At 36.7% G+C, this 27,737-nt stretch overlaps 3 protein-coding genes across 6 annotated transcripts; 1 reads left to right on the top strand and 2 right to left on the bottom strand.

Annotated features, from left to right (window-relative positions):
- The first annotated feature begins 1,217 nt into the window (after window positions 1–1,217).
- LOC113333384 (glycosyltransferase family 92 protein RCOM_0530710-like) lies at window positions 1,218–3,362 on the top strand. 3 transcript variants are annotated; one of them, XM_026579896.1, is made up of 3 exons: window positions 1,218–1,870; window positions 2,047–2,370; window positions 2,575–3,362. In XM_026579896.1, exons 1-3 carry the CDS (start codon window positions 1,373–1,375, stop codon window positions 3,064–3,066), a joined length of 1,314 nt encoding a protein of 437 aa, XP_026435681.1. In that variant the 5' UTR covers window positions 1,218–1,372; the 3' UTR covers window positions 3,067–3,362. The 3 variants fall into 3 exon arrangements, with proteins under 3 accessions (XP_026435681.1, XP_026435682.1, XP_026435680.1); XM_026579897.1 differs by having other exon boundaries at window positions 2,047–2,474; window positions 2,575–2,714; XM_026579895.1 differs by having other exon boundaries at window positions 2,047–3,362.
- On the bottom strand, window positions 3,361–6,532 carry LOC113333385 (protein RKD5-like). 2 transcript variants are annotated; one of them, XM_026579898.1, is made up of 4 exons: window positions 6,239–6,532; window positions 4,849–5,057; window positions 4,328–4,545; window positions 3,361–3,871 (listed from the first exon to the last, which is right to left on the bottom strand). In XM_026579898.1, exons 2-4 carry the CDS (start codon window positions 4,961–4,963, stop codon window positions 3,392–3,394), a joined length of 813 nt encoding a protein of 270 aa, XP_026435683.1. In that variant the 5' UTR covers window positions 4,964–5,057; window positions 6,239–6,532; the 3' UTR covers window positions 3,361–3,391. The 2 variants fall into 2 exon arrangements, with proteins under 2 accessions (XP_026435683.1, XP_026435684.1); XM_026579899.1 differs by having other exon boundaries at window positions 4,849–4,996.
- A 415-nt stretch (window positions 6,533–6,947) lies between these two features.
- Window positions 6,948–11,422, bottom strand: LOC113333152 (bromodomain-containing protein 9-like). The gene is made up of 9 exons (XM_026579659.1): window positions 10,837–11,422; window positions 10,316–10,361; window positions 10,145–10,223; window positions 10,009–10,054; window positions 9,831–9,929; window positions 8,839–8,907; window positions 8,405–8,762; window positions 8,165–8,322; window positions 6,948–8,005 (listed from the first exon to the last, which is right to left on the bottom strand). Exons 1-9 carry the CDS (start codon window positions 11,353–11,355, stop codon window positions 7,205–7,207), a joined length of 2,175 nt encoding a protein of 724 aa, XP_026435444.1. The 5' UTR covers window positions 11,356–11,422; the 3' UTR covers window positions 6,948–7,204.
- Window positions 11,423–27,737: the final 16,315 nt, after the last annotated feature.

Below are 27,737 nucleotides of genomic sequence, written 5' to 3'. Positions count from 1 at the left end.
AGTAAATAAAGTTATCCTGACTTCCGATTATACAGTGACTCTATTAGCAAATATCCTACCATAATCGGTAGTCAAGGTAGTTCATATAACTATCGAATATAGAGTTGCCCCAAAATGTGATTTTGCAAAAATCCTCATTTCTTTGAATTTTTGCTGAGCCTATAATCGGTAGTAAATGAAGTTATCCTGACTTCTGATTAGACAGTGACTCTCGTTGCAAATATCCTACCATAATCGATAGTCAAGGTAGTTCATATAACTACCGGATATAGAGTTGCCCCAAAATGTGATTTTGCCAAAATCATCTATTTTTTGAATTTTGGTTGAGCCTATAATCGGTAGTAGATGAGGTAAAATCCTGACTTCCGATTGTACATGGCTCTCTTTGCAAATATTCAACCATATTCGGTAGTCAAAATAGTTTATATAACTACCGAATACAGAGTAGCCCCAAAATGAGATTTTACAAAAATCCTTTTTTTTTTTTTTGAATTTTGATTGAGCCTATTATCGGTAGTAAATGAATTTATCGTTAACTTCCGATTAATAGTAGCTCCAAATGCGCATTTAGTACAAATTTGTATCAATCGGTAGTATCTTTGTGTTACTTAACTACCGATTTAATATTAACAATCGGACACAAAATAACTTCCGATTACGAAAGGGCTTTAACGTATTTCTCCTATTTTTTGGACATCCCTTAATCTTTGTTATGGATTGGGAATAAAAAAATCGTCCCTAATTCTTTCGGGGTCGTCCTAAAAATGCGAGGTTTTTTAATCCAGTTTTGATAAGAAAATACTTTTGTGGGACTCTTTTAAGTTAGTTGTTAACAACCACTTGAAGGTTAGGACTTAGCCACCTAATTTAGATTCTCACTGGGATTCTTATCTTATTCTTAATTAAGGAAAATTTAGATGTGGTGCTACTACTACTTCAAAATTGTTGTCCCTGCAGCACCATAAACCAACCATTATGGCTACTAAGATGTCAACTTCAGTATAATCTTGGACGTCGAATGTCAGTTACTTCATGGAATTGGAGCACTGGACCCTCTTTAATCTGTCTTGAATCTCCTGATATCCACTCACGTCTGCTTCTCAATCTGGCTTGCTCGGTCAGACAAGGATGGCACGATTCAAACTATTACTCATATATATATGACACTCATCAGGACACCTCATTTACTTACAAAAGTCCAATCTTAGTCCGGATTTGAATATTCAAAATACCAATAGGAATCGATTAGCTGGTTAATTAAATCCTACTAAGAAACTAAAAACTATCACGTTACATATAAACCAAGCCTGATAAACCATCTCATTCATCACATCACCACTCTGTTTCTCTGCTTCTATTTTGTTTCGAAAAGATGTTTAGAAAAGTCAGACTATGTTTTCTCTGTATTTGCTCCATTATTATATGCGTATTGATCTTTTTTTCTATCGATCAATATTCTCGAGCAAATTTCAATCAAGAACTCATGCGTAATCTGCATAACACAATTTCAATTACTCGGGAGCCTTCCAGTAGTCAACGGAAGGATGCTGATGAAGTTTTTCCAGAACAGCAAAATCGAGTCCATGATACAGTGATCATACCTGATTTTGAAATTTTGGTTATGGTTTCACCTGATCATAACCAATTTTCATCATTAGATGTTGGTGATAATATTTATTGTTTGTTCCAAAATAATTCGACTTCCCCAGCTAAATCCACAGGAGTATTACCTTCTTCCGGAAGTAAGATATTCAAGTGTAGTATTCCGGAGAACTTACGTGATTTGAAATCAATTCACCCGCCAATTCTTACGACATCACCGGAAGATTATTCTTTATCATCATCATCAGACGAGTCATTGGAGAAGAAGGTATTTTCATGGAATATTTCTCTGTGCTATGATTCTTTCTCTAATGAAGAAGACTTAATATTATTCGTCAAAGGAGTTGACAAGAATCATTTAGCTATTAACAAATCCCGGAGTTTAAATGCTTATTCACTAACGGTATTAATAATGTTATAACATCTGTTACAAGTTCTTCGCAGGAGGTATTTCGTTGTTTGCACCCAACGGAGACTGAAATTCTTGGTTTAGGAGATGAGAAGATCAGAGTTTCCCTCCAAGTAAAAGACTGGGTTGTTCCATCCGTGGCATATTACACACCACCGGCGCGTAATTTAGTTTTTCCAGAAAAGAAACTATTATGCGCGTCTACTATGGTGTACAACGTGAGTAAGTTTTTGAGAGAATGGGTTATTTATCATTCAAAACTAGGAATTGACAAGTTTATATTTTATGATAATGGTAGTGAAGATGGTTTGCAAAACGTTGTTGACGGACTCAGAGGAGATTATAATGTTGATATTGAGGTAATATTTTGGCCTTGGCCTAAGACACAAGAAGCTGGTTTCTCACATTCTGCTATACGTTCTCGAGATTCTTGTACATGGATGATGTACACTGATATTGATGAGTATGTATTTTCCCCAAAATGGGTGAATTCATTAGAACCATCATCTGATATGTTGACATCTTTATTGCCGAGTAATAATATCTCTTCATTGTCGTTTCAGAAAATTGGTCAAGTAGAGATTTTTTGTTATGAATTTGGTCCGTCTAATCAGAAAGTACACCCGGTTGAGGGGGTTACTCAAGGATACACATGTAGAAGACGGATATTGAACAGGCATGAATCGATTGTATTACTAGATGCGATTGATACATCTTTGTATAATGTGATACACCATTTTGAGTTAAAAGATGGGTTTCATGTGAGAAAAATGTCATCTAGAGATGCAGCGGTTAATCATTACAAGTATCAAGCGTGGTCTGAATTTCAAGCAAAGTTTAAAAGAAGAGTGTCCGCTTACGTTGCAGATTGGACAGACCCGGTGAACCCAATGTCCAAGGATCGGACCCCAGGTTTAGGATTCGAACCAGTTGAGCCAAAAGATTGGGGTACACGGTTCTGCGAGGTCGAAGATACGGGCCTGAAAATGCTCACTCAAAAATGGTTTGGGCTGGTTTCTTCCGAGGGGCATAAAATGGTTTGGCAAGATGCCTAAGGTGTGTACATACATACATGGTACAATTGTTAAGGTGTGCATACATGGATGATTACGTTGGAGCTGAATTTGGCTGTACTATGGCACTGGTCAGATCCTGCCTGCTTTCCATATTGATGCCTGCTTTCCATATTGATGATGGGAATCATACAGACGGTTTACAGAAAAAAGGACTGATAATTAACTTGAATTTCTAACACACAACAGTAGGCAGGCATATGAAGATAAAAGTTTATATATTAACATTTGTAACCGACTTCTAAAGTTATATAGTTCAATCAAAGAGTTGTTTACTTTTTCTTCCTCTCCCTCTATATATGCCCACTTAAGTTGCTGACGGTATAAACTGATAATATGTAGTTTTAGTGCTGTCGGTGCTACTGCTACTGCTTCTGCTATTGTTGCTGGTTGTGGTATTCGTGTTGTTGTTGGTAGCAGTAGTGGTGCTATTGTTAATGTTGTTGTCATTAGCCCAGCGGGTGCTATTACTGTTGTTGCTGCTGTTGTCTTCAGTGTTGTTGCTATTGTTGTTGGTGGTGGTGCTGGTGTTTTGGTGGCTGATGTTAGTGATGTTGTTGATGCTCTTTCTTTTTCTTCTCTTTCTGGTTTTTTTGACAGTGTTGTTCTTAGCTTTAATTATGTGTCTTCTCTTAAAAATATCTTGCCTGAATCTCTTGGTCTCAGTTTGTAACTGCACAAAAGGTTTCTTCTCTATATATTCTTTTTCACTCTCCAACATCCTCTGCCTTCTCACCACTGCCAATGCTGCAGCTTTACTAACTTGCTCCTGTCTCTCCGCTTCTTCCTGTAAAAAGTTAAAAAAGTATGATTGTCATTAAACAATTTGCAAACGTGTATTCCAAGTATACAGATTATTGGCGCCAATTTCATGCTTAATATTCATACAAGTAGCGGGGTTATCATTTTTATGCCAATCATATGAATGAAAATCCATTGTGCTCTGCAAACAGTCACGGTTCACTTTAGTAATCTCTATCTAAGCCCCATGAAAGTCAATGATGTACATAAACATATGATGTTTCTCTCGTTTCATTAGAACAGGTTCGTCTCCATGTCATGTTGCCATTACATCAACAGGAAATGTTAGCATAACTAACCATAGTTTACCAATGTATTCTGTAATATAAGGAGATACGTTGTATAAAAAATTTAGACTCTATATCAATGATGTACCACTATTGCATAGTTTTTTTATGCCAACTGAACAGACATAGGGAGGAAAAGAAGAGAAGTAGGGCACCTGAAGATTATGGATGAGGGTGCCAAGGGATTTGATCTTCCTATGCGGCCATCGAGGAATTCCAAGTTCTCTGCACTTCCTCTTGAGTGCCGTGAGTCCAACATTCAGACTATTTGCAGCTTCATTGATTGTAACATCAAAGTACTTGACAAGATCATCCATAGTAATTTTAGCTATGTCTGCTGGCGCCGCCCTCTTTCTTCTCCTCACCTTTTTATCTGCAATCCCCATTGCCAATAAAAGAAGTTTAAAGATCAAGTTTGTCAAAAATCTGAAACAAAAAACCACTGAAAAGCACATAAAACAAGTTGAAATGGTGTTCCTTTAGAGTAGGTTCTGGACTTTTTAAAAGTTTATAGTAACCTTCGCTAACCAAAAGTGCTTCAGTGGTCTGTGTAAGTGATGGTGCGTAGCTAAAACTTTTCATCTATGCTAACGGCACAAAAAAATCCAAATTATGTTGATATACACTGCATTCTCATTTATAGCATACTACTATAGTATCTAGAGATATTTCTGACCTGATACACTTTTGTCTGTCTGTTCTTCATCCGAATCTTCAGGAAGACAATTCAGATCAAAAGAATGGACCTTTCTAGTTGAATTCAGTGTACAAACTTCCTTCGCTTCACACATTGTCTTCAGAATTCTAGTACCCGTCCTTATAATCTTCTCAATCCCAATTGGAAATCATTTTGAACTTCATTAGCCAATTTGGGGAAAATTCCAACTTGGGAAGTAAAATAAAACAAATTAGATGATGAGGAAAAGTAATTCATAAATATCTGACATTAATAGTTAATTCCACAGAATGTCATCAAGTAATTCTACCGTGCGATACAAAACATAAAAAGGGATCAGTGCCTCCTTTTACATAAAAGTGGTAGGGTCGACACCGTTGGTGTTAAGTGGCATTACCAAATGATGCTTGGAAATCCATTGCTGGTTTTAACGTACCGGCTATTCGCAGTAGGCACATCAATTTTCCTATAAAAGGATACTCTATGATGACGATAAAAAGGTCTGAAAAATAAAGATAACTACTTGTACATGTAGGGTAAAGTAACGACCAATTTGGTTAAAAACTTGAGGAAATTAATGTAAATGACAGAGAAACTATAAAGGACAATCACTTGAAACGATCATTTCAGCTGTGCAATTATTATCCCTAAAACACCAAAATTGTATAATGGTTTCATTGAACAAGGAGATACAGTGCCATTCAGAAACCAAGAGTTGGGTACATGCCCGTAGGACATACACTCGGGTTAACGCCAGCTAGCATCGGGTGACAATAGCACCCAAATGATTCAAACCATCAATATATATTCATGCAGCAGAAAATCGAAATTATCTTATGATCAATCCAGACTCCAGAAATGATTTCTATTCCTAGTTTTACAAAAATTGCATTCATCAATCAAACTTTCATGCAACAAGTTCCACCACCTTAATCCAATGCATCAGGTGATAGTTGCTCCAAATGAAGCCAAAAATAAGACCTCCTTCGTCAGAACTTAACCACATAGGAACAATCAAACTAAAACCCTAAATCTCAACAATAAACACAGCATACTACTCAAATCTTTGGTCAAAATGGTATTCAAATGTCATCGTCACAATTGCATTTCCTTTCCATCTTAACTTTCTTGGAACGAAACTGACAACACAAATCAAGATATAGACAAATCAAACTAAGAAGTGGTGTTTCTCTAACATGCAATGAAATCTAATACCTAAATGGAAAAAATATCAAAAAAGGCATAATGAATCTCTAATGATTTTAGAAACTAAACCCTTTATCTATTCATGCGAACACAGCAATAGCAACTCAAACTCAATCAATAACAAGAACAAAGAAAGGGAAAACAAAATAAAAAAAGCAATAGAAGGGGGGAATGATTTATATACCTTGAAACGGGAAAGATTGTATCAAAAGAAAGAGGAAAAAAACGAGTGATTCGTTATCAGAAAATGCATGTAGAAAAGAGCAAAAGAAAAATATTAATCAGAAACCATCTAAACCCCCCAAGTACAAAATGAAGTTTCTATCTCTGTCACCTAAAATCGTCACTCAAAATCAGTTTCTAAGAAGAACCCCAGATAAGAAAAACTGAAGCTCTCATTTAAGTAAGAATCAATTCTTTTTTACTCAAAAGGAAACAGTCTGAACATTTCAGATAGAGAAGAGAAGAAGAGAACACAGACTGTTACAAAGAGAGTAATTAAACCTGAGAATAGAAAAGAGGGATATTCTTATTTTCTTGTACTTGAAAATCTAGTGGAGAGATTGAATTTTTTTTTTATCTTAGGGTCCACTTTAGGTCATACATAGTCCTTTCCTCGTGTACATATATCTGACAAACAAAAGTTTCGGTCGTGTACCCTAAAACTTGCCCTAAAACATTTTCTATTTCTGTAGTTTTTCAATCATTTTAAAGTCGGGTTAGGGCCCATGGATCACACAAATAAAGATTTGCAATCGCATAGACTTGCCATTCTTGTTCGGGTGGGGTAAACAAAATCTGTATTTTGGGGTGCGAATGCGCATTGCTGATTTGAGCTAGAAAAAGAAAACAAGTTAGAATCTGGTAATGTATTAGTTTCTCGGGTTTCCCAGATATTAAACAGAATTCTTCTGTTTCCACTGATGATCCAAAAGATGTGAAAATGTTACATAATGGGTTTTATTTGTTCTTTAAAACCCGCAATCAATTAGAATACATTAATCTGTACGAAACCTCTCTCCAACACCTACACTAATACATGAACATACATTATTGGGGAGTTCTACATGTTGTGGCTCTTCTAAATTCTCTTAGAAGCAACACCAATTGCAGCAGCTTTCGATACTGCCAACTTCTCAAGGTTACAAGTTCAGAGCTGTAACGCTAAATCTGGCTGCGGTGAATCAACTCGCACACCAGAACTTGGAGAGCCAGGAGACTGGAATCTGACATTCAGGTCAGGAGGCACTGGTTCCGTTTTCTTGTGCATCGTGGGCAGTCTCTGTATACATCTGCTTGAATCTATCGTACCAGATGTTTTCTCCAAATGAGTTGTTGCGGGTATTGACTGGACAAAGTGACTGCTGCTCCTGGAAACTGAATCTTCGGTTTGAGAATTTGTTGGAGCTTCTGTACTGATTTGCTGGGGTCGAGTTGGTCTAACCATTTTATTCATCTGACAGGCTGTTAAGTTAAACCCATGTGCACCATTAACACCACTGATAGGGTGCTTAAATCCAGCACTCTGATGAATCTGAAATTGAGGGTTTGGCCTCATCCCACCACTGCCACTGTTGATCACATTAAGCCCACCATCCGACGATGATGAAGCGAAAGTTCTGTTCGGAAGGACATCCGACGAGGAGTTACATGAAGGTTCTGGCTTCAACAGTAATCTTTCTCCTGTAGCACCAACAGTGCGCGCACAAGGAGATGAATTAGTAGATTGACATATAGGAGACTGAAGCGGCAACGACTGTGATGAGGGCACTAATAATGGAGCTTGTTTGGGTGGCCTGTCGTTTTCTCCAACCCATCCAGGACCAAACTTTATTCCACCCGGCAATGACTTTTCAATCTTCTTGGACGCGACTTTCCAGACTACCGGGCCAAGATTTGCTGCAAATCTAGCCAAACTTCTAGAAAATCCATGTTCAGTGTGAATTCCCACCTGTTGTATTCAGAAGATGCTTAACTCTAAGAATATAAACGATAAACAGACATCTTTCTATAAGGTTGGGGTATAGCTTTTTCCTTCCTCCAAACTACCTTTATTTTCCTATTAATGAAACATATATACTTAGTAAAATTACTTTCACTCCGTACTTACAGCCATTAGATGTCTCTTTTCTCCATCGAAGGTAGCAAACAGTGATAGCTCGTTTCCACCCGCTGCTGGATACGAGTTCTTATAAGTGTTACGACGGTTCTCATCTAAAACAAAATGCTTCTTTCCGAACTTCATAGAGATCCCCTTTAATGTATAATCTGTAAATCAAAAGAAAATGGATCAAACTTCCCTTGCAAAATAGAACAAGAGAGTGACAAGCAATCAGGACTAGGCACAAACCTGGAAATTCCTCGTTCCAATCAGTTTTTTGCTCCGCTACAAAATTAATATGAGCTTCATTGTTTCGAGTACTGTGAGAAACCCTTCCTGATCCATCATCAAGGCTAGAATTATCTGTAAGAGGGCCTTTTCTCAAATCATGTGAATTAAACCATGTACTGTTATCTCTACCAGGAACTGCAGTTGTATCTGAAAACTCTGATCCAGCACGCTCGGAGGAGAGCTTGATGAATTGCTTTTTCAGGTTCTTTAAGGGAGGTCTACCCCTCCTTACAACTTTTTGTTCTGGTTCGTTATCATCACTGTCCTGTCTTAAGTTCTCAAAGGTTTTCTTTGCTAACTCTTGTATGGACCGTGCCTGAGAAACAACAGAATAATTAAGGACAAAAACACAACAGTCAAATTTGATACATGCAATTAAAACAAAAATATACCTGACGAAAGTAAACCGTGTCCGATGAATTATACTGCATCGCATTTGAACATATTAGAAAGACATCTTTCTGCAGGATAAAATAATAAGAAAGTATTAGTCCACCAAGTGAAGCATGTACATCGTTTTGGAGCATCAAAGGAGCCAATACTTGAACAATGGTTCTTAACCAGATTACTATCGCCAAGGATAGCAAGAAGAAATTAAACAAATAAAAAAATGCAAATGCTAGGAAAGCAACAAGAAAGAAACTTATATAAGATATTTGAGATGAGACTAAAAGAACAATAGCAATTTCATGAAGACAGTTCAAACGCATAAGATATCAAGGAGTTCAGGAGAACAAATACAGCAGATTGCTGAAATATCTTAGCACTGCTTATTCCACTCTTTAAGCAAGTACTTGAACAAAACAGAGCGGACAGATATGAGATAGCTAGTTACTAGTTAGTATGAAAATTTCAAGAACTGCGTTATTAGATTGTAAGTTATATACACCAACTATTAAATACATTCCTACAAGAATGCATCCAACAATGAACAGTCACCAAGAATTTCCTCTGAAGCATAGGCAACAACATTCTAGGAACTCACAGATAGCATCAGCCTGTGATACCATCTCATAACCCGAGACAGTAAATTCTCATCCACATACTTGTACGTCTATCTTTTGCTCACCGCATGTCACAAAGGACAAGTTTCAACAATAAAATAGAAGAGCCATTGGCACTGAGAATAGTTGGATCATGATTTATTTTTATAGAAAATTGGGAGGAAAAATAGAGTTCAAGTTTGCCAAACTTCGCATGTATAAACATACTACAGGAGCCACAGCCGTAACCATATATCTGGAAAATTAATAAGTGAACTATCCTAACAAAGTTTTTTGTGATGCACATTAAGAACTGAACCAAGACACACCAACATGATAAAACTAGAAAACGTAAATTTTCCATGATGCGAAACAATAACTGATGTGTTACGACCACCAACCTCAAATTGTTCTAAGCAACTATAAGCTCCACTAGACAATTTCTTCCTAACTGTTCCAAAATCCATTGGTTCATCTACGATCTCAAGATAATCAGGAAGCTGCATAAAAACAAAGCCCACATCAGCACAACTTAAAGATCAAAGGTCAGCAAACTACACAGAATGCTTCGAAAATAACCTCATCCAGGTCTACAGGTTCAGCATACACGCCATAAGTGTCTTTCCTACATTTGCACAACATCACCCATCAAACCCAAACCAAAAATCAAAAAAAACAAAAGCAGAGCAAATCTCAACAAGAGGAGAACACAAACTTTTGAAGCCTGTCAAGGATAAACACCAACAATGCTTGCTCCGGTAAAGGTGTTGTGGACCCAGACTCCAATATAGTGCCTTCCAACAAATAAAACGAAACAAACAGTGTTAACTAAGGTTCCAATAAAACTAAAGTCTCTTCTCTCTGTAAAGGGCATTGAGAAACTAACCTGAAAAGGTTTCCTTAGCCTTCAATGTTGGGTTTGCTTTCTCTTCCTGCAAAAATAAATTCAGTCACTAGAAGCAACAGCTGGATAAAAAGAAAATAGCGGGGAAGCTGACTTATTACAGAAGAGACAAACTTGAAAACAAAAAAAAAAGAAAAAATCAATCTGAATAAAGCAAGATTATGGGAAATCAACGCACAGTACATTAGCTCAAATTACCGATAACTTGACCGAGTCAAATGCTTTAAGAGCTTCCGATTCGGGAAACCCACTCCCGAAAAATAAAGTTATTTGGAAAAAAAAAAAGGAATTAAATAGACAAGAAGTTTCCAAATTTAACGACTACCTAAGAAAAAGGTTCGAACTTCAACGATAATAACGAAAAATTGAAAAAATAAATGGCGCTTTTTGGTTGCCCTATACATAAAAAAAACTTGATCTGCAAATTTAAATACCCAGAAAAAATTCTAGACAAAGGAAACTAATTTTCTTCACATAAATAGAACAGAAGAAAATTTGATCACCTTTTCAGAAGAATTGTGATGATCAGCAGCATTGATTTTTCGTTTCTTGAATGGAGTTTCACCGTTTTCATCGTCATCATCTGAATTGTAAGCGTAAGGATTAGACTGTAAATCAGGTGAATTTACAGATGATTTTTTATTTTTCGAAGGTGGTGTTGATTGAAGAACAAGATTAAGTTTTTTTTCCCTCTTTGTCTTGTTCTCGTCATCTTCATCTTCATCATCCTCATCCTCCTCATCATTTTCTTCATCATCTTCCTCATCTTCTTCAGAATATTTGGTCACTAAATTGGCATCAGTAGTAGTTGGGTTTCTACGAGTAGATCGACGATTAGAATGAGATTTAGGGTTAGGTGTTGTATGTTGAATTGGAGTTTTGATATGTGAAATTGAGTTTTGTGTTTGGTGCTTAAGTTTAGAATTTTGTTGTTTCTTTTCCTCAAGTTGTTTTCTCTTCTGGAGATCTAATAGAGATGGTCTTCCTTTCTTCTTCTTCGTCTTCTCCACTATCTTACCCATTTTGCTGCTTCTACTCTCTCTCTCTCTCTCTTCTCCTTCTCTCTCTACAAAACAGGGGGTAATTTTGTATTATTTTTTTTTATTACAGAAATTTTGGATTTTTTCATTTTCAGTTTAAAAATGAAATTCTCGTTGGCACGTGATGAGTCACACGAACTTCATGGTAGCTGTATAAACCGTAAAGATGCCGATCCCATTGGTGGTTGATGTTTCATACGGGCCAATGCGTTTCGGAGTGGAACTTTCTTATTTTCTATTTATATTTCTATGGAAAAACAAATTTCATTAATTTATCAAAACTAGTCATAAAAATTAGAGGTGTCAACGGGTCCTCTCGGGTATCACTAGACCCGGACCCGGACTCTACTTATAAAGGTCGGATCCGGATCCTAATGGTCCCGGATCCGGTTCCTACACTTGTGGACCCAGATCCGGACCCGTTTAAATATCCGGGTACCCGTCGGTTTCTGGTACCCATTGGGTCTTAAGAAAACTATTAAAAAAACCTCAAAAACTTAATATTTGTCTCTTTTTGGCTTGGATTTAAATAATTTTTATAAAATTTGTTATTATTTATTATTAATGTACTAAATAAAGATTAAATGTAAGAGAGCTAAAACTAGCAAAAACATGAATAAAAGTATGAATAAACGGGTACCCGATACCCGTCGGGTCCTAAGTTGCTAATGGGTCCAACTTTAGGACCCGGAACCGGACCCAAGTCTACGGGATCCGGTTCCGGTTCCGGGTAATGGGCACCCATTGACAGCCCTAATAAAACCCAAGATGACCAAACTTGTGGTACAAAAAACTCACTCAATGTTAGGATCCATTAAAACTCCATCGTAAACAAAATTGATACAAAAACCTCAAATTTTTAAAAATTGATACAAAATCCCCAAATTTAAATGTTGGTTTCATCAAATTTTATTTTGGTTTCATCATAAAATTTGATGAAAGCAAAATAAAATTTGATGAAACCAACATTTAAATTTGGGGTTTTTGTGTTAATTTTGTTTTGATGGGGTTTTTGTGTTACTTTTGTTTTGATAGGTTTTTTATGGAAGGATGGTGACACTTCTGGGATTATAACTCGCTGACCGTTAATTTATTTTGTAGGGTTGTACATATAAATCGCGCATCGATGAAGAAATTATAACAAAAATATGAACAATGAGAAGGCCTTGTAAAACAAAAGAATTAGTAAAAACTCTTATGTACAAATACATATATTTCGAGATGTTTTCCCGATGGTTTCTAACTTCATGTGGCGGGGTGGAATCAATTTCAGTGTTACAAGCATATGGCATTTGAATTTCACGTGATCCTATGATCTATAACAAAATGTACTTAATGTAATAACCGGTTTTGAAAACATCAAGAACTACTGGATGAATCTGGATGCATTTATGAGGGGAGAAAGGAGAGAGACTGAACGATGACATGGCAAAGAATTCAAATGCGATTTTTCAGATCTAATTTTTCATCGAGTTTCTTCATCATGGCGATCAACTCTCATACTCTTCCTAGTAATTTACACAAAAATAGTGTCCAAAAATAGGTGACTAATGCAGAAACAAACTTGGGCTCCGTTGATTTTCCATCGTTGATTGAATCATATGGTGCTAATGGAGACAGTATTGTGAAACATAGACAACCAGGTTTTGATGATATTGTTAAAAGGAAAAATCAAAGCAATTTAGAGATAAGGGTTTCTATAAGTGAAGAGGTGATCAATGGTGGGAAAAAGAATTCAGATTCTTCTTTAATAGGAGCGTCAGGGGGTGGTATCGGAACTCAAAAGGTAAACCCTAGAAATGGTGGCTCATCTAAAATTGGTACAGAAGGATCTGATAAATAAAGAAATACTAACAACCCATAGATTCCTGCATCTTTTGGGTACGAGAATACTTGTTCTTCTACTTTGGTTACTGCTCAATTGGCTATTGAAGAATTTGGGGGTACTGTAGAAAAAAACAATTGAAGGGATTTATTTCCTACTCCAATACTAGTTATCCCCCAATTTTCGATGAAATTTACTCCTCCAACTGAAATTAACGGTAAGAAGGTTGTAGATGTTGTAACAGAGAACTCCTCTTCAGGTACGAAGAACAATCAAAATCCAGTTGTGTTTTTTTTTTTGTTGGAGATCGTTTACCATTCCCTGCAGTTCAACTTGCTGTAAGAAAAATATGGAATCTCAAGAAGGAGGTAACCATTAAACTCTGTGGTGAATTAGCATTTATTTTTGAATTTTCATATAATGATGATAGTAAACAAGTTCTGAAAATTAGATCATTCTTTGTCTCGAAAAAGTTGTTTACAGTGAGATCTTGGTCTCATTCGATTGAAAAACCTATACTGATATAAAATCAGTACACATTTTGGTTCTAATTTATCGAATTCATTTGTATATGTGGGATAATGCTGGTTTAGGCCTAATAGCTTACCTTGGCGAACCACTTCTAGCTGATGAGTGCACTATTAAGAGATCTAGATTGCCATATGCTAGAATCTGTGTAAAAATAAACACTGATTTTTCCTACCCATAGAGCATTCCATTATTGGTCGACGGGAAACATGATTTTGATCTCCTAGTTGAATACCCATGAAGACCACCTAAATGTGATTCTTGTATGGTTTTGGGGTATTTAACTAAGTTTTGTTCTAGGAAAAAGTTAACTAGATGGACTGCTACGAAAAGTAGAAAACTTCACCTAGGATCCAATACATGGGACGTTATGGTGAATGGAAATCTGGCATCAAACCCAAGTGTGTCCCAAGAAAAAGATATTGTTTTGGAAGGTGGTGGTACTGTAGAGATTACAAATACAACTCAAGGGAATAATGAGATCACCCATGTAGGCGGATGGTGCGACTGTTAGAAGTGGGGTGCCAAATGCAAAGGTTAACTAGCTGGCGTTGCCTAGTTCAGAAGCAGCAACGAAGGACAATTAAGTGAAATCACCAAGCATCCAGAAAGGAATTGCAGGTTGCATTAAAGCTGCTGGGGACTTGAGAATTAGAAAACACTCAGCAACCAAGGGTCCACCAGCCAAGCAGAACTTTGTAGCACCAAATCAGACAGATTTAGGAAAGAATGAAAGTGGAAAGGGGAATTTAAATACCTCAAATTCCATGCAGGGTGATTGGATGGTCCTAAAAGAAAAATCTCCTTCTAAAATAGGTGTTAACCAGGTGTCATCTCCAAAAAAGATAGGCAAGACGGTAACTTCTTAGAAAAAGAACTCATTTTTGATGCTCATTGACTTTAGAGAATAAAGTAGGTTCCCTATTGATAATAGAAAGTTATCAGCAAAGAAGATGGAATTTAGTACTCCTTCAATGATGGTTAATAAATACGGAGTCATTGTTGAAAACGTTGAAAAAGACAGTGAAGACTTGGGTGATTGTGAGTTTGAGAGGAATTTGAAATTTTTGTCAAATGAAGACAAGATCTTAAAAAGAAAAGAAAGAGATATCAAGAGAAAAGATGGGTAGCTTCGCAATCTCAATCGGAATGAGAATACCGGTAGCTCAAAAAACGACAAACAATAGAATTGGGGAGAGGTCATAGAAATTAAACCAAGACGGGCATACTTAACTCGTCTTTATTGTCCTATTTTTTCGGATTCTCATGATAGTTGGAGTCTTTGTGCTCTTGTCTGTGTTTCTTCACTTTGCGCAAAAGTATATGCTTTTTTTTCTCTGTTTTTTTTTTTTTGTGCTTGTGAGATGTTGCGTCTTTAGTCTATTGTAGTATGGAGTGGGTTTGGTTCGCACTCATCTTGTTTCGCCCCGGCGCTTCTCTTCTGCTTATTTTTCTTTTATCAATAATATTTTACCCTTTTAAGTATAAAAGTAAATAAATAAGGAATCTGGATGCATTAACATTTGAAAATGGAAAAAACAAAGAAAAATGGATAACTGAAAATCTGAAGAAATTTTTTTTTCTCTTTCTGCATCGTATGATCTCCCATTTTCTCTATGCTACTAAGGTTTCTTAAAAAAATTGTCATAATTTTTTATCACCTCAGTGACTAGGGATTGTGATTCCTCCTCCAATCCATATGGGATTCATAATACAAACCTTAATCCTAATCATAACACTAATGGTATGTTAAAAAATATTTTGCATTCACAGTTAAGCTAAGAACTCATGTTTCATCAAAAATAGACCTTCGTCTTTACCTGTTCTAAGAAAAACTGAAGCTGGCGACATGGTTATTGAAATCCTTAATGAAACGTATTAGGGAAAAAATGAGGATTGGGTGTTTACTTACCGATTAGTTTGAAGAAGTTAAGGCTAATTTTCTAATTCAATGAATTGATGCGATAATTTCTATGAACTCAAAGGTCTCAAAAGAAGTAGAGACAAGAGAATGACTCAATGATCTGTAAGATGTTGATTTCGCCAAACCTATCAAAGGGAAGAATGAAGAAACACACGAAGTTTGTAGCCCAACAATATGACATATGAAGATATCTTGTCAAATTATGTATTCCTTGGGGAGATTTTAAAGCTACTGTAGATATTGAAGAAGTGGATGAGGAGTCTAATACAAAGGAAAAGATTCTGGAAGGAAAATAATTCTACATTATTACCTTTGATAAAGTTCTTCACAATGATGTCTTCGTGTGATCTTCAATCTTAATGAGTAACTTAATTATTCCTAAGATTCTATCACCGATATAAACTAGACCGAAGCAGACTATAAATCAAGAAATGGTTTTGGCATCTAAATTTGAAAACATACTTGACATAACAATGCATGTGTGTTCAGCGGGTTCAGCCGAGCACTCACCCCGACAATTCCAATTAAGTTTGTAAAAATTATAGAATATCAAGTCTAATGGCTTCCAAGTAGGGGTATTCCACACTTTTTCCAAACTGCCTTCAAAGGTATTGTGGAAGAGACCTTGAAATCCAAAAGAAAGTGGAAATCCAGATGATGCTACATTTCAGATACACTAATCCAAATAGCGTCATACGTCAATCAAAGTAGTTAACATCGTGTATCGGTATCGTATCGGCTTGGTCCGATACACCTATACAAAATATTATATCGGTTTTTACAGGTGATACATCATTAAGACCAAGAATTTTAAATATTTATAAATTTTTCAATTTAAATTTTTTGGTGTCATATGATGCATTAGTTCTCAAGATTAAAAGCTTCATTGTACAAATTCAATCATATTCCAACATCATTACTGAATCAGATTGAGTTTTCAAGGGTATATAGGAAAAATATAATTAGGAGGAAAGGTTTTGTTTATAAATTTTAACATATAAATAATTTATTCTACTAAATTAGTCTTTTCGATATTATCAGTGTACAGGTGAGTCCGATATATCGGTTTGTATCGGCCGATACGAGCATTTATATCGTTTCATCCTTGTATCGCCGATATTTTAGATATCGTACAGTTTTTTTCCGATACACGACAAAAACCTATAATATCGGTTGATACAACCAATATTGACTACCTTGATGATAATATCACGTGTATACATAACCACGTTAATCTACTTGGAGTTATTGTTGATTAAAAACTATGAGAGAGAACATTAATCCAATTGACGTTGAGCTTCATATAGATTAATTCTTGATAATAATTATCGGGAGTGTCAATCCAAATGGAAACTCAGCATTGTTTAGCTTGCCGTTTTGGGAGCCTTTACTACTAGGCTTGAACTTTCATGGTTTATAAAGGACACAAACATAAGAACCATATTGTAGTTACCTACAATTAGTGGGAGGATAAGAGTGAGATTCTAGGATTTCGAAAGTGGTTTACGGGAGGTTGAACACGAAAAGTCTTTGTTATATCATTGCTCGGTCGAACTCGCAAGCGTTGTTATCTCAAGCTTGTTTCTCAAGTTTAGTTGCCAAAACTATAAGTCTTGATTTCTAGTCTACTTATAGCTAAGTTTCGGATTAGGATAGTAAGTGTGGTTGAGCTTTAGACTCCACGAAATTCATCGAATGAAGACGAATAACCACTCAAGGGAACTTGTTGAAGTTCATCAAAAAAAGGTATGTGGAGACTTGAACTTATCTATCACTCAAAAGTCTATCTACTCTATCTCCTATTTAAGACAAAAGTCGTATTGCTATATACACTTCAATTATACACATTTGTTATTTCGAGCCGAGTTTATCTCGCTTATCTATTTCTCGAAATATGTGTTGGTAAGCTTTCGCTTTAGCCAAGTTCATCTTTACTCGTGAAGAAAGTCATGTTGATTATTTCAATAACTTGAAAATCGCTTTGATGCTAACAGTTTGTGAATAAAAACTATTTTAATATCCTCTAAGAAAGTCTCAATGATTGAAATGAGAGTTTAGAACAAGTAACAATGTTTGGATATAAACATAGTGTGTTCTCACATTTGTGTAAAAGTCCAAAACCAGGAACCTAAAGTATGCGTACACGTACACGTACCGGCGGTTGTTGGAAATCCTGGTAAGTATGCGTACCCGTACGCATACTGGCGGAAGTTTCACGTCCGTGAATTTCTGCTGGAGTTTGGAAGTTAAAAACAAACTCAATCCGGCTACTTAAGTGTGCATACTCGTTTGCATACTTAGACAGGTTACTTTCTAAATCGGTTTGTTCATGAACTAAACATTTATATAATAAGGAATGCAATCTTTGCAAACCGTGGCTATAATGTTCATGAATTGATTCGAGTGAATCAAAATCGATTTTGCTTCGATTGTGTCTTGTATACTTCTATGATATCTAAGCAATTGAACAACTCTCTAACTAGTTTCATTTGAGTCATTTGAACTAGTTATGGTAAAGATGAATAAGGTTGATATGAAAGTGTTCATATGGCTAACCGTTGGTTAACTATTGTTGAATCGACTAAGTGTACACGTTTAGGTACGGTTACTCAAACCTAATGAAAGTACATTTCATTTGTGTATAACAAGCTAAGTTCGATGTAACGGTTGAAAGATATTAGCTTGAATCTAATCAGGTTTTCATCTAATGGTGAATATTAAATGCTTTATTTCCAAGGTAACTTAGATTGCAAACCCTGATTTGAAATCTGTATAAAGGAGAACTCTAGCAACTGGGAAACCTAATCCCCACACCTCCTGTGTGATACTAGTTGTATAAGCTAAAGTCAATTCTCCTTTAACATTAGGTTTTTCACGAAACCTTGTAGGTTAGCGATTTAAAGACTTCATTGGGATTGTGAAGCCAGACCCAACTATTTTCTCTGTAGTTGCGTGATCTGATCTTCCTGTTTTCTATCGTGATTGAGTACAATCGTAAGATTGGCTTGAGATTTATATCTCCGATATGCAAGATTGAAAAGTAGTCACAAACACCTTCGTCTTATCGTTTGTGATTCCACAATATTTTGTTTCATTAACCGATTAAGATTATTGTGAGGTGATTGATAATACTAGGTTGATCTTCGGGAATATAAGTCTGGTTTATCAATTGGTTCTTATTCACCTTGATTTATCAAAAGACGGAACAAAAACTCGTAGGTATATCTGTGGGAGACAGATTTATCTATTCAATAGACTTTTCTGTGTGATACAGATTTGTTTATCAAGTCTTCGACTTTGGGTCGTAGAAACTCTTAGTTGTGGGTGAGATCAGCTAAGGGAATCAAGTGCGCAGAATCCGGCTTGGTTCAAGAGGCGTAAGGAACGCGATTGTACCTTGATCAGTCTGAGATTGAGTAGGGCTCAACTACATTCCAGACTGAAGTTAGCTTTGTAGTAGGCTAGTGTTTGTAGCGGCTTAATACAGCGTGGTGTTCAAATCTGGACTAGGTCCCGGGGTATTTCTGCATTTGATGTTTCCTCGTTAACAAAACTTTTGGTGTCTGTGTTATTTCTTTTCCGCATTATATGTTTTTATATAACTGAAATTTCACAGGTTGTGCGTTGAATCGATCAATTGGTAAATCCAACCTTTGGTTGTTGATTGAAATTGATTGATCCTTGAACATTGGTCTTTGGTACCGTTCAAGTTATTTCTCTTGTATTCAATCAGGCTCGCAAATTCCTATTTGTTTGATTGTGGATTGAATTGAGAAATTGAGATATAACTCTTTGATATACATTTCTTAAGATTGAGTCTGACTGTCTAGTTGATTCTCTTGAAAGTATATTGAAGTTAGTCCATACAGATTGATAAGTGAAATATTGGGTGAGGTTGTTAGACCCCCAAGAGTTATGGATTGAGGGTTCTCATTCAATATGAACGAGTTTCATTAGATTTGATCAAATTTGGTGCCACTATGTGATAGACGCATTTATGTGTCTAATTTTTCCTCAATGTTTCGTATTGTTGGTACTCGTTTTCGTCCTTATTATGGTGTTTTGTGTATTTTTAGGTATTTTTGAAAAATAAATATTGTTGGAAAAATCGGCTCGAAAAATCACTCGAAACACCCCCGGAGGACACTTGCTATACGGAGCCCAGATTTGGTTAAGGGGCACCTCAATTACTAAGGGGCACCCCAAAAGGCAGCTGCTATTCGCACCCTACAGCTGGTTAGGGGGACACCATCTTTTTCGTTTGAAAATTAAATTTGGCGGGAAAAAGAAGACTGAAACTGGATGAAGTTTCGATCGAAATTTGAAAGAGTTCTGGGTAGACTAAAGGGCTGAAACTTAATGGGTAGTTGTGATATGTCCTAACAAAGCTGGTATGGGTGTTTGTTTCGACCCAGTTTGGCTGGAATTGCCGTAGTGAAGAAAACAGGGAGTACGTGGCCGGAAAACTCCATCACGGGATTACAACAAATTGAAACGTGTACTGCTCGTGTTTGGATGGAGTTTGGACTCTGCAGAGGCATGTAGAAGGAAAATAAGGAAGGTTGGACAACTGCAGATGCTCGGATGAAGAAAAAAATATCCGGAGAATATTTTTTCTTCACTGCCGTATAATGGGAGATTTCGTGGAGTAATGAGGAGTTATTCTTAGACCTGTTGAGTATAAATAAGGCTCTCGGGTAGCATAGAGGGGTTGTAGAGAGTTTGGGAGGAGTTTAGAGCATCACAGAGGTGTGAAATCAAAGTTGCAGAGACGAGTTTTTTTTTTGCTGGTGCTGTGAAGAACACGAAGAACAACGACCCACCAAAAACTGTCGTTCATGCTACAGTAACATCGACACTTTGTAGGCAGACTTATTTCTACAGTAAAAACGACAGTTCATCTTTATCGTTCTCTGTAACAGTGTAATTGCAACACTTATAACTGCTGCGAATCTCTGTATTAGATCTTTTCACCTCTTTTTATACACTTTTGAGCTATGAACCAATATTTTGAGCGAGTGAATAATATGAGGAGCTAAACCCAACCTTCGGGGCGATGGAGGAAGCCATTCTTCCAATAATTATGTGGTAAATTTATTTAAAATTATTTACGCAATTCTTTATGATTATTTGCACCGAATGAAAATTGAGTAAATGATTTTTATTAATTAGTTGTGTTTTCTCTTGATGAAGTATGCTTAGTTTAGGACTTTTGATACTTCATGCTTGCGATTAACAATTAATGTTTTGAAAATCTAGTTAAGGCAATGATTAGAATCACAAGTTCTTTTAAATTGGAGTAATATTGTCTAGAATTGCATGATAAAAATTAACATTTAATCACATGAATATTGGTGAATGGTGAAATCTTGAACCCCGGTCTCTCTAATTTAATCTTTACATCAACTTTTACTTGCTTTATTTTCTTTATTCTTAAAATTTACATCTAAAATCACAACCTTCACAAGTCTTAACGAACCACTTTCTTACCACTTCTACAACCACTGTAAAAATACCATCACTATGGGTAGTGGAGAGATCCACTTTCCCCCAAAATCACTCGTATACTCATTGGAATGAAGGAGTAATTGACAATCTTCACTAAGAGGCACATGATCAGCCGCTTGGGAAAAAGCTTGTGTTGGGAGGCACATGATTAGCCTCCTTAAAATAAACAAAAAATAAATAATATTAAAATAACTAAAATTGGGTTGGGGAGTGAAAAAGCGGGGTCCAACAACGACACCCAATATTTCGTTCGGCAATCTGAATAGACAAGCTCCAATATACTTTCAAGAAAATCAACTAGGCAGTCAAACTCAATCTAGAGAAAAGTATATCAAAGAGTTTTATATCTCAATTTCTTAATTCAATCTGCAATCATCAAATAGGAATTTGCGAGCCCGATTGAATAAGAGAAATAACTTGAACGGTACCAAAGACCAATGTTCAAGTGTCAATCAATTTATATCAACAACCAAAGGTTGGATTATCTAATTGATTGATCCTTACGCACAACTTGTGATATTTCAATTATATAACAAAATATAATGCGGAAAAGAAATAACACAAACACCAGAATTTTGTTAACGAGGAAAACCGCAAATGCTGAAAAACTCCGGGACCTAGTCCGGCTTTGAACATCACATTGTATTAAGCCGCTATAGACACTAGCCTACTACCAATGAACTTCAGACTGGAATGTAGTTGAGCCCTAATCAATCTCACACTAACCAAGGTACAGTTACGCTCCTTACGTCTCTGAACACCAGCAGGATTCTACGCACTTGATTCCCTTAGCTGATCACACCCACAACCAAGAGTTGCTACGACCCAAAGTCAAAATTTGAAGCAGTTCTGGGTAGACTAAAGGGATGAAACTTAATGGGTAGTTGTGATATGTCTTAACAAAGCTGGTATGGGTGTTTGTTTCGACCCATTTTGGCTGGAATTGCCGTAGTGAAGAAAACAGGGAGTACGTGGCTGGAAAACTCCATCACGGGATTACAACAATTTGAAACGTGTACTGCTCGTGTTTGGATGGAGTTTGGACTCTTCAGAGGCATGTAAAAGGAAAATAAGGAAGGTTGGACAACTGCAGATGCTCGGATGAAGAAAAAAATATCCGGAGAATATTTTTTCTTCACTGCCGTATAATGGGAGACTTCGTGGAGTAATGAGGAGTTATTCTTAGACCTGTTGAGTATAAATAAGGCTCTGGGGTAGCATAGAGGGGTTGTGGAGAGTTTGGGCGGAGTTTAGAGCATCACAGAGGCGTGAAATCAGAGTTGCAGAGACGGGTTTTTTTTGCTGGTGCTGTGAAGAACACGAAGAACAACGACCCACCAAAAACTGTCGTTCATGCTACAGTAACAACGACACTTTGTAGGCAGACTTATTTCTACAGTAAAAACGACAATTCATCTTTATCGTTCTCTGTAACAGTGTAATTGCAACACTTATAACTGCTGCGAATCTCTGTATTAGATCTTTTCACCTCTTTTTATACACTTTTGAGCTATGAACCAATATTTTGAGCGAGTGAATAATATGAGGAGCTAAACCCAACCTTCGGGGCGATGGAGGAAGCCATTCTTCCAATAATTATGTGGTAAAATTTATTTAAAATTATTTACGCAATTCTTTTATGATTATTTGCACCGAATGAAAATTGAGTAAATGATTTTTATTAATTAGTTGTGTTTTCTCTTGATGAAGTATGCTTAGTTTAGGACTTTTGATACTTCATGCTTGCGATTAACAATTAATGTATTGAAAATCTAGTTAAGGCAATGATTAGAATCACAAGTTCTTTTAAATTGGAGTAATATTGTCTAGAACTGCATGATAAAAATTAACATTGAATCACATGAATATTGGTGAATGGTGAAATCCTGAACCCCGGTCTCTCTAATTTAATCTTTACATCAACTTTTACTTGCTTTATTTTCTTTATTCTTAAAATTTACATCTAAAATCACAACCTTCACAAGTCTTAACGAACCACTTTCTTACCACTTCTACAACCACTGTAAAAAATACCATCAATTTTTGGCGATGCCGACGCGGACTTGTCTTTAGGATAGAGTTTTTAGATTTATTATTATTATTTTTTTTATTAGTTTTATTTGTTCTTCTTTACGTTTTTGGGTTTGTCTTTTTCTTTCAGATTTTGGGAATTTAGAGCGAAACAAATTTTTGCCAAAGCTTTTGGCGAATATTTAAAGACTTGAAGTAAAAGGCAAAGCGAAAGGAGCTAAAGAAGAAGAATTTTTTTTTTATAGAAAAAGAGAGAAAAAAAAGAGAGTGTTATTTTATTAGACTGTATTAGGAATTCTTTTTTATTTTGTATTTTTCTTTTTCTTTTTGCACTTTATTATTTGGACCTTTCCTTTGGACTTTGGACATTTGGACATTAATTTTTTTTTAAACCCTACGGAAGGGTAGATTAAATATTAAAATGTTTGCAGAGAAGGACGGTGATTACGATATCACCTCGGCCCCTCGGTTTCGTACACAACATAGGAGTTGTGTCCCGAGTCGACGACAACGGTTCATCCCCCGTCTGGAACGGGAGGTAAGTTTGTCGAAACACTCGCGAATCCCCTGTCAACGAGTTACTGTATTCCTTCGTTTGCATATATGCTGAGGAACTGAAAACGGCTGCTTTAAATTCCTAGTAAAGGGCAAGGACTGGCCATACAAGATAAGGGTTCGGATTTCATCACCGTTCTCTTCTTGCCCGCCTTAGGAAAACGAAACCAAACGCGAACCTAAGCTTTAATATTTGGAATAGAACGAGACCTATAGGGTAACGAGCTTAGTAGGAAAGTCGTTCGAAAAATATTGGTTACTCTTTTAGCATACTTCGAAGTTCATGATGGTCTCTGTGAGTTGAATGCGTGACTGCGCCGCCTTGTAATAGCGGTGAGGCCTTGGGTATCAAAGCTCCACTGAGCTTCCCTCGCCTCAATTCAACTTACTTTGACTCGGATTGATTCCAGAGGGGTTTGCTCAAATTGTAACGAATTTCCTTTCGAAGGATTAGAAGCTGGTCTAGAAACAATCTAAGTGGAGCCATCATGCTTTTTGTTTGCTAGAATTCAGTAGATTTGCTGTGGTGGAGTCAGCCTTGTTTGTGTTTGCATAGAACTTCCCTTCCTTTTAGGGCTTTTCTTTTTTTTCTTTTTTTTTTAATTTTGTTTTTCTAGTGTATGCCCGGGGTCATTAAAGAACGGGATTGGAAAAGAAATACTCTAGGTCGTTTGATTAGTAACAAACCTAGTAGTTCTTCTTGTGAAGGCGGGGAGCTCGAAGATTCTTCTTTTGAGAGCCCTGTCTTTGGAAATTTCAGCTTTGGAAACTTGACATTTAGTGAAGAAAGTACTCCTAGTCCTTTGGTAGTGCCAGAAATGGAAACTTTGAAAGCTTTATTAAACCCAACTAGGACCTCTCGTCCGTCTTGTATCAAGTTAGACGAAACCGAGGAAAATTATGAACTCAAACCTGGGACTTTACAGATGCTCCCAATCTTTTTAGGAAAAGAGAATGAGAACCCCTATTTTCATGTTAGGGAATTTGAGGAAGTTTGTAGTACTCTGAAAATTAAAAACCTTAGTGATGATGAGTTGAAACTTAGCTTATTCCCCTTTTCCTTAAAAGATAAAGCCAAATCTTGGTTGTATAGTTTGGATTCTGAGTCAATTGAAACCTATGACCAACTTACATCTTCCTTTATACATAAGTTTTTCCCAAGGCACAAAACATCGTTTATTAGGACACAAATCTGTACTTTTGCTCAATAAGAAGGAGAATCTCTGTATAGGTATCTGGAAAGGTTCAATGACTTGTTATCTGAATGTCCTTATCATGGTTTAGAGAAAGTTAGGCTAGTTCAAATCCTCTAAGAGGGTTTAGATTATTCAACAACAACCATGGTTGAGTCCTTATGCACTGGTGGGTTTGAGAATAAAACTGTTGATGAGGCGATGAAATTTTTGAATGAAATCGCCGATAAGACCCAACAATGGGAAAATAGTAGGGAACCCAAGAAAACAGTTCTTCTAAGTAGAGGAAATGTCAATAGGATAGAAGGATATTATGAGTCAGATGCTAAAATAGCTTCCATAGCCAAAAGGTTAGAAGCCTTAGAATTAGGTCATTCTAGTGGTAGTAGTGGTAAAATGGAGCCTCTTTGGGAGGGCCAGATGGTTGAAGAGCAAGCCAATGCTCTTTATAATAACACTATATTTGAAAACCGGCAAAAGTTTGACCCATATTCAGAAACCTATAACCCTGGTTGGAGAAACCACCCAAACCTTTCTTGGTCCAAGGGCCATAATCAAGGTCAGTCTAGTAACTCTCAGGTTCCCCCAGGTTTTGGATATCATAAGAATCCTTCAGAACTAGCACAAACTCAGAACCCTTCAGATAAAAAGATCTCGAGTTTAGAAGAAACTCTCGCCTCGTTTATTAAAATCTCTGAAAAGATCAACCATCTGGTTGCGCAAGGGATAGAAGAAAGTAAAAACATAGGTTATGCTAACTCCCAGGCCATTTCCGAGTTAAAAAATCAGGTTAGTCAGATAAATGAGACTTTGAGAGAAAAAGGAAAGTTTCCTAGTCAACCACAACCTAATCCTAGGGGGGTCCATCAAATATCTTTAGTTGGTGAGGAATCATCAAACCATATGAAATCGATAAGAACCCTTAGGAGCGGTAAAACAGTAGACAATAAGGTAGGAATGACTAGGGAACATACTGTAGCTCCACCTTCTACTTCCCAAGAGGAGGAACATGTAGCTGAGGAAACTGAAAAAGTCTTTAAGGATTCCCAAGAAATTCCAGATAGGTCTACCTATGTGCCTAGAGCCCCATATCCACATTTGTTAGCCCCAACAAAGAAGGAGTCGACTTTCAACGAGATAATGGAAACATTTAAGCAGGTGAACATCAACATTCCGTTATTAGAAGCAATTAGGCAGATGCCCGCTTATGCCAAGTTCCTTAAATATCTTTGTACACGAAAGCGTAAGTTGAATGTGCATAAGAAAGCCTTTTTACCTGGTCAAGTAAGTTCAATTCTTCTGAACCAAACACCCCCTAAGTATAAGGACCCTGGGTGCCCCACCATATCTTGTGCAATTGGTAATCACATGGTAGATAAGGCATTAACTTGACCTAGGAGATAGTGTTAACTTACTCCCGTATCATGTATACACCCAGCTAGGTCTTGGTAAGTTGAAACCGACTAAAATGACACTACAGCTAGTTGATAGGTCTGTCAAAGTCCCTCGTGGTGTGATAGAGGATGTTCTGATTGAGGTTGATAAGTTTATTTATCCAGTGGATTTTGTTGTTTTAGACACCTAGCCAGTTCAGGACCCAAGTGCTCAAATCCCAGTGATTTTAGGTCGCCCATTTTTAGCCACCGCTAACGTTGTGATCAACTGTAGGACCGGGCTTATGAACATATCCTTTGGTAATATGACCACTGAACTAAATGTCATTAATGTTACTAGACAACCTTCTGAGAATGATGAATTAGAAGAAGTGAATATGATAAGCACTTTAGTTCAGGATTTAGTTCAGGATAATTGGCATGATACTCTATTTGGAGATTCTTTAGATGAATTTGAGGAAACCATTCTCTTAGACCAGATATGTGATCAATCTTTAGAAGAAGCCCTTGAGTATTTTAAAGACTTTACGGACCCAGAAATTCAAGTAATAGTTAGAGGTTTGTCTGTGAGTAGTGAAAACCATAAGTTTGGGGGTAGTGATGGTTCTTGTGATCGTCAAGTTTCGCTAATTGGAGTCCCTAACTTGGGACTCGATATTTGTGTGTCTGAGATATTACTTGAGTCTATTCAGACTCCGCAACCCGATCCTCCTGATACTGTCCAGGAGGTGCCCCGGTTATTAAATACCAGTATTTCAGATGAATCTCTTTATCGAGACACACATATGAAGCTCTTTTATGTCCCCCCGATAAACCCATTTGTCTTAACAGAAACTTTAGATGAGGATGTGCTCCTTCTATTCATTTTTCTAAACCAGTGCAGTTGTCTCATTTTTGTGTTATCCCTATTTGGTCTTATGGACCCACAATTATTTTGACTATTGGTATACGACTTTGGAAGGTGACAATTCATTTTGAGGTATTTGATGTCTAGCTAAAGACTTTAAATTTAGCATTTTCTGGGATGCACCTACGCTCATGCTTACGGTAATATCCTTCCTTATTTATTTTCCCTCAAGTGGTAACAGTTTCTCCTTGTTCATGTTTTTAATTTCATCTTTAGAACATTGAGGACAATATTAGATTTAAGTTTGGGGGTAAGGGAGAAACTTCTAGCGTCACATGGTATCCGGTTAGCTAAGTTTACATTCAGGTTCCAACCGAAAAGATAGAAATTACAATGCTAGGGATAACAACCCTTTTGAGACATTAGAGAAAAAGACATTGAGATCCTTTAAATTAAGGAGAGAACTTGTTCCTTTTAGAGGGTAACCGTGATGGACCTAACCATACATGATGGAAAGGCAAGTAGGTCAGGAAATTCCAGAAAGACAGAGCAACCTCAC

Source organism: Papaver somniferum, unplaced genomic scaffold, assembly GCF_003573695.1.
Source record: "Papaver somniferum cultivar HN1 unplaced genomic scaffold, ASM357369v1 unplaced-scaffold_132, whole genome shotgun sequence".
NCBI classification, from domain to species: Eukaryota; Viridiplantae; Streptophyta; class Magnoliopsida; order Ranunculales; family Papaveraceae; genus Papaver; species Papaver somniferum.
The sequence above is the reverse complement of the archived record's forward strand: the minus strand, read 5'-3'. Positions and strand labels throughout refer to the sequence as shown.

What these genes read in the sequence shown, in the direction of transcription:
- LOC113333384 (XM_026579895.1), top strand. Translation starts at nt 1,373, where the DNA reads ATGTTTAGAAAAGTCAGACTATGTTTTCTCTGTATTTGCTCCATTATT. An exon ending in ACGAGTCATTGGAGAAGAAG is followed by an intron (nt 1,871 to 2,046) that starts GTATTTTCATGG and finishes AGTTCTTCGCAG; the next exon opens with GAGGTATTTCGTTGTTTGCA.
- LOC113333385 (XM_026579898.1), bottom strand. Translation starts at nt 4,963, where the DNA reads ATGTGTGAAGCGAAGGAAGTTTGTACACTGAATTCAACTAGAAAGGTC. An exon ending in GACAGACAAAAGTGTATCAG is followed by an intron (nt 4,546 to 4,848) that starts GTCAGAAATATC and finishes TGGGGATTGCAG; the next exon opens with ATAAAAAGGTGAGGAGAAGA. An exon ending in CCCTCATCCATAATCTTCAG is followed by an intron (nt 3,872 to 4,327) that starts GTGCCCTACTTC and finishes AACTTTTTACAG; the next exon opens with GAAGAAGCGGAGAGACAGGA.
- LOC113333152 (XM_026579659.1), bottom strand. Translation starts at nt 11,355, where the DNA reads ATGGGTAAGATAGTGGAGAAGACGAAGAAGAAGAAAGGAAGACCATCT. An exon ending in ATCACAATTCTTCTGAAAAG is followed by an intron (nt 10,362 to 10,836) that starts GTGATCAAATTT and finishes TTATTTTTGCAG; the next exon opens with GAAGAGAAAGCAAACCCAAC. An exon ending in GGCTAAGGAAACCTTTTCAG is followed by an intron (nt 10,224 to 10,315) that starts GTTAGTTTCTCA and finishes ATTTGTTGGAAG; the next exon opens with GCACTATATTGGAGTCTGGG.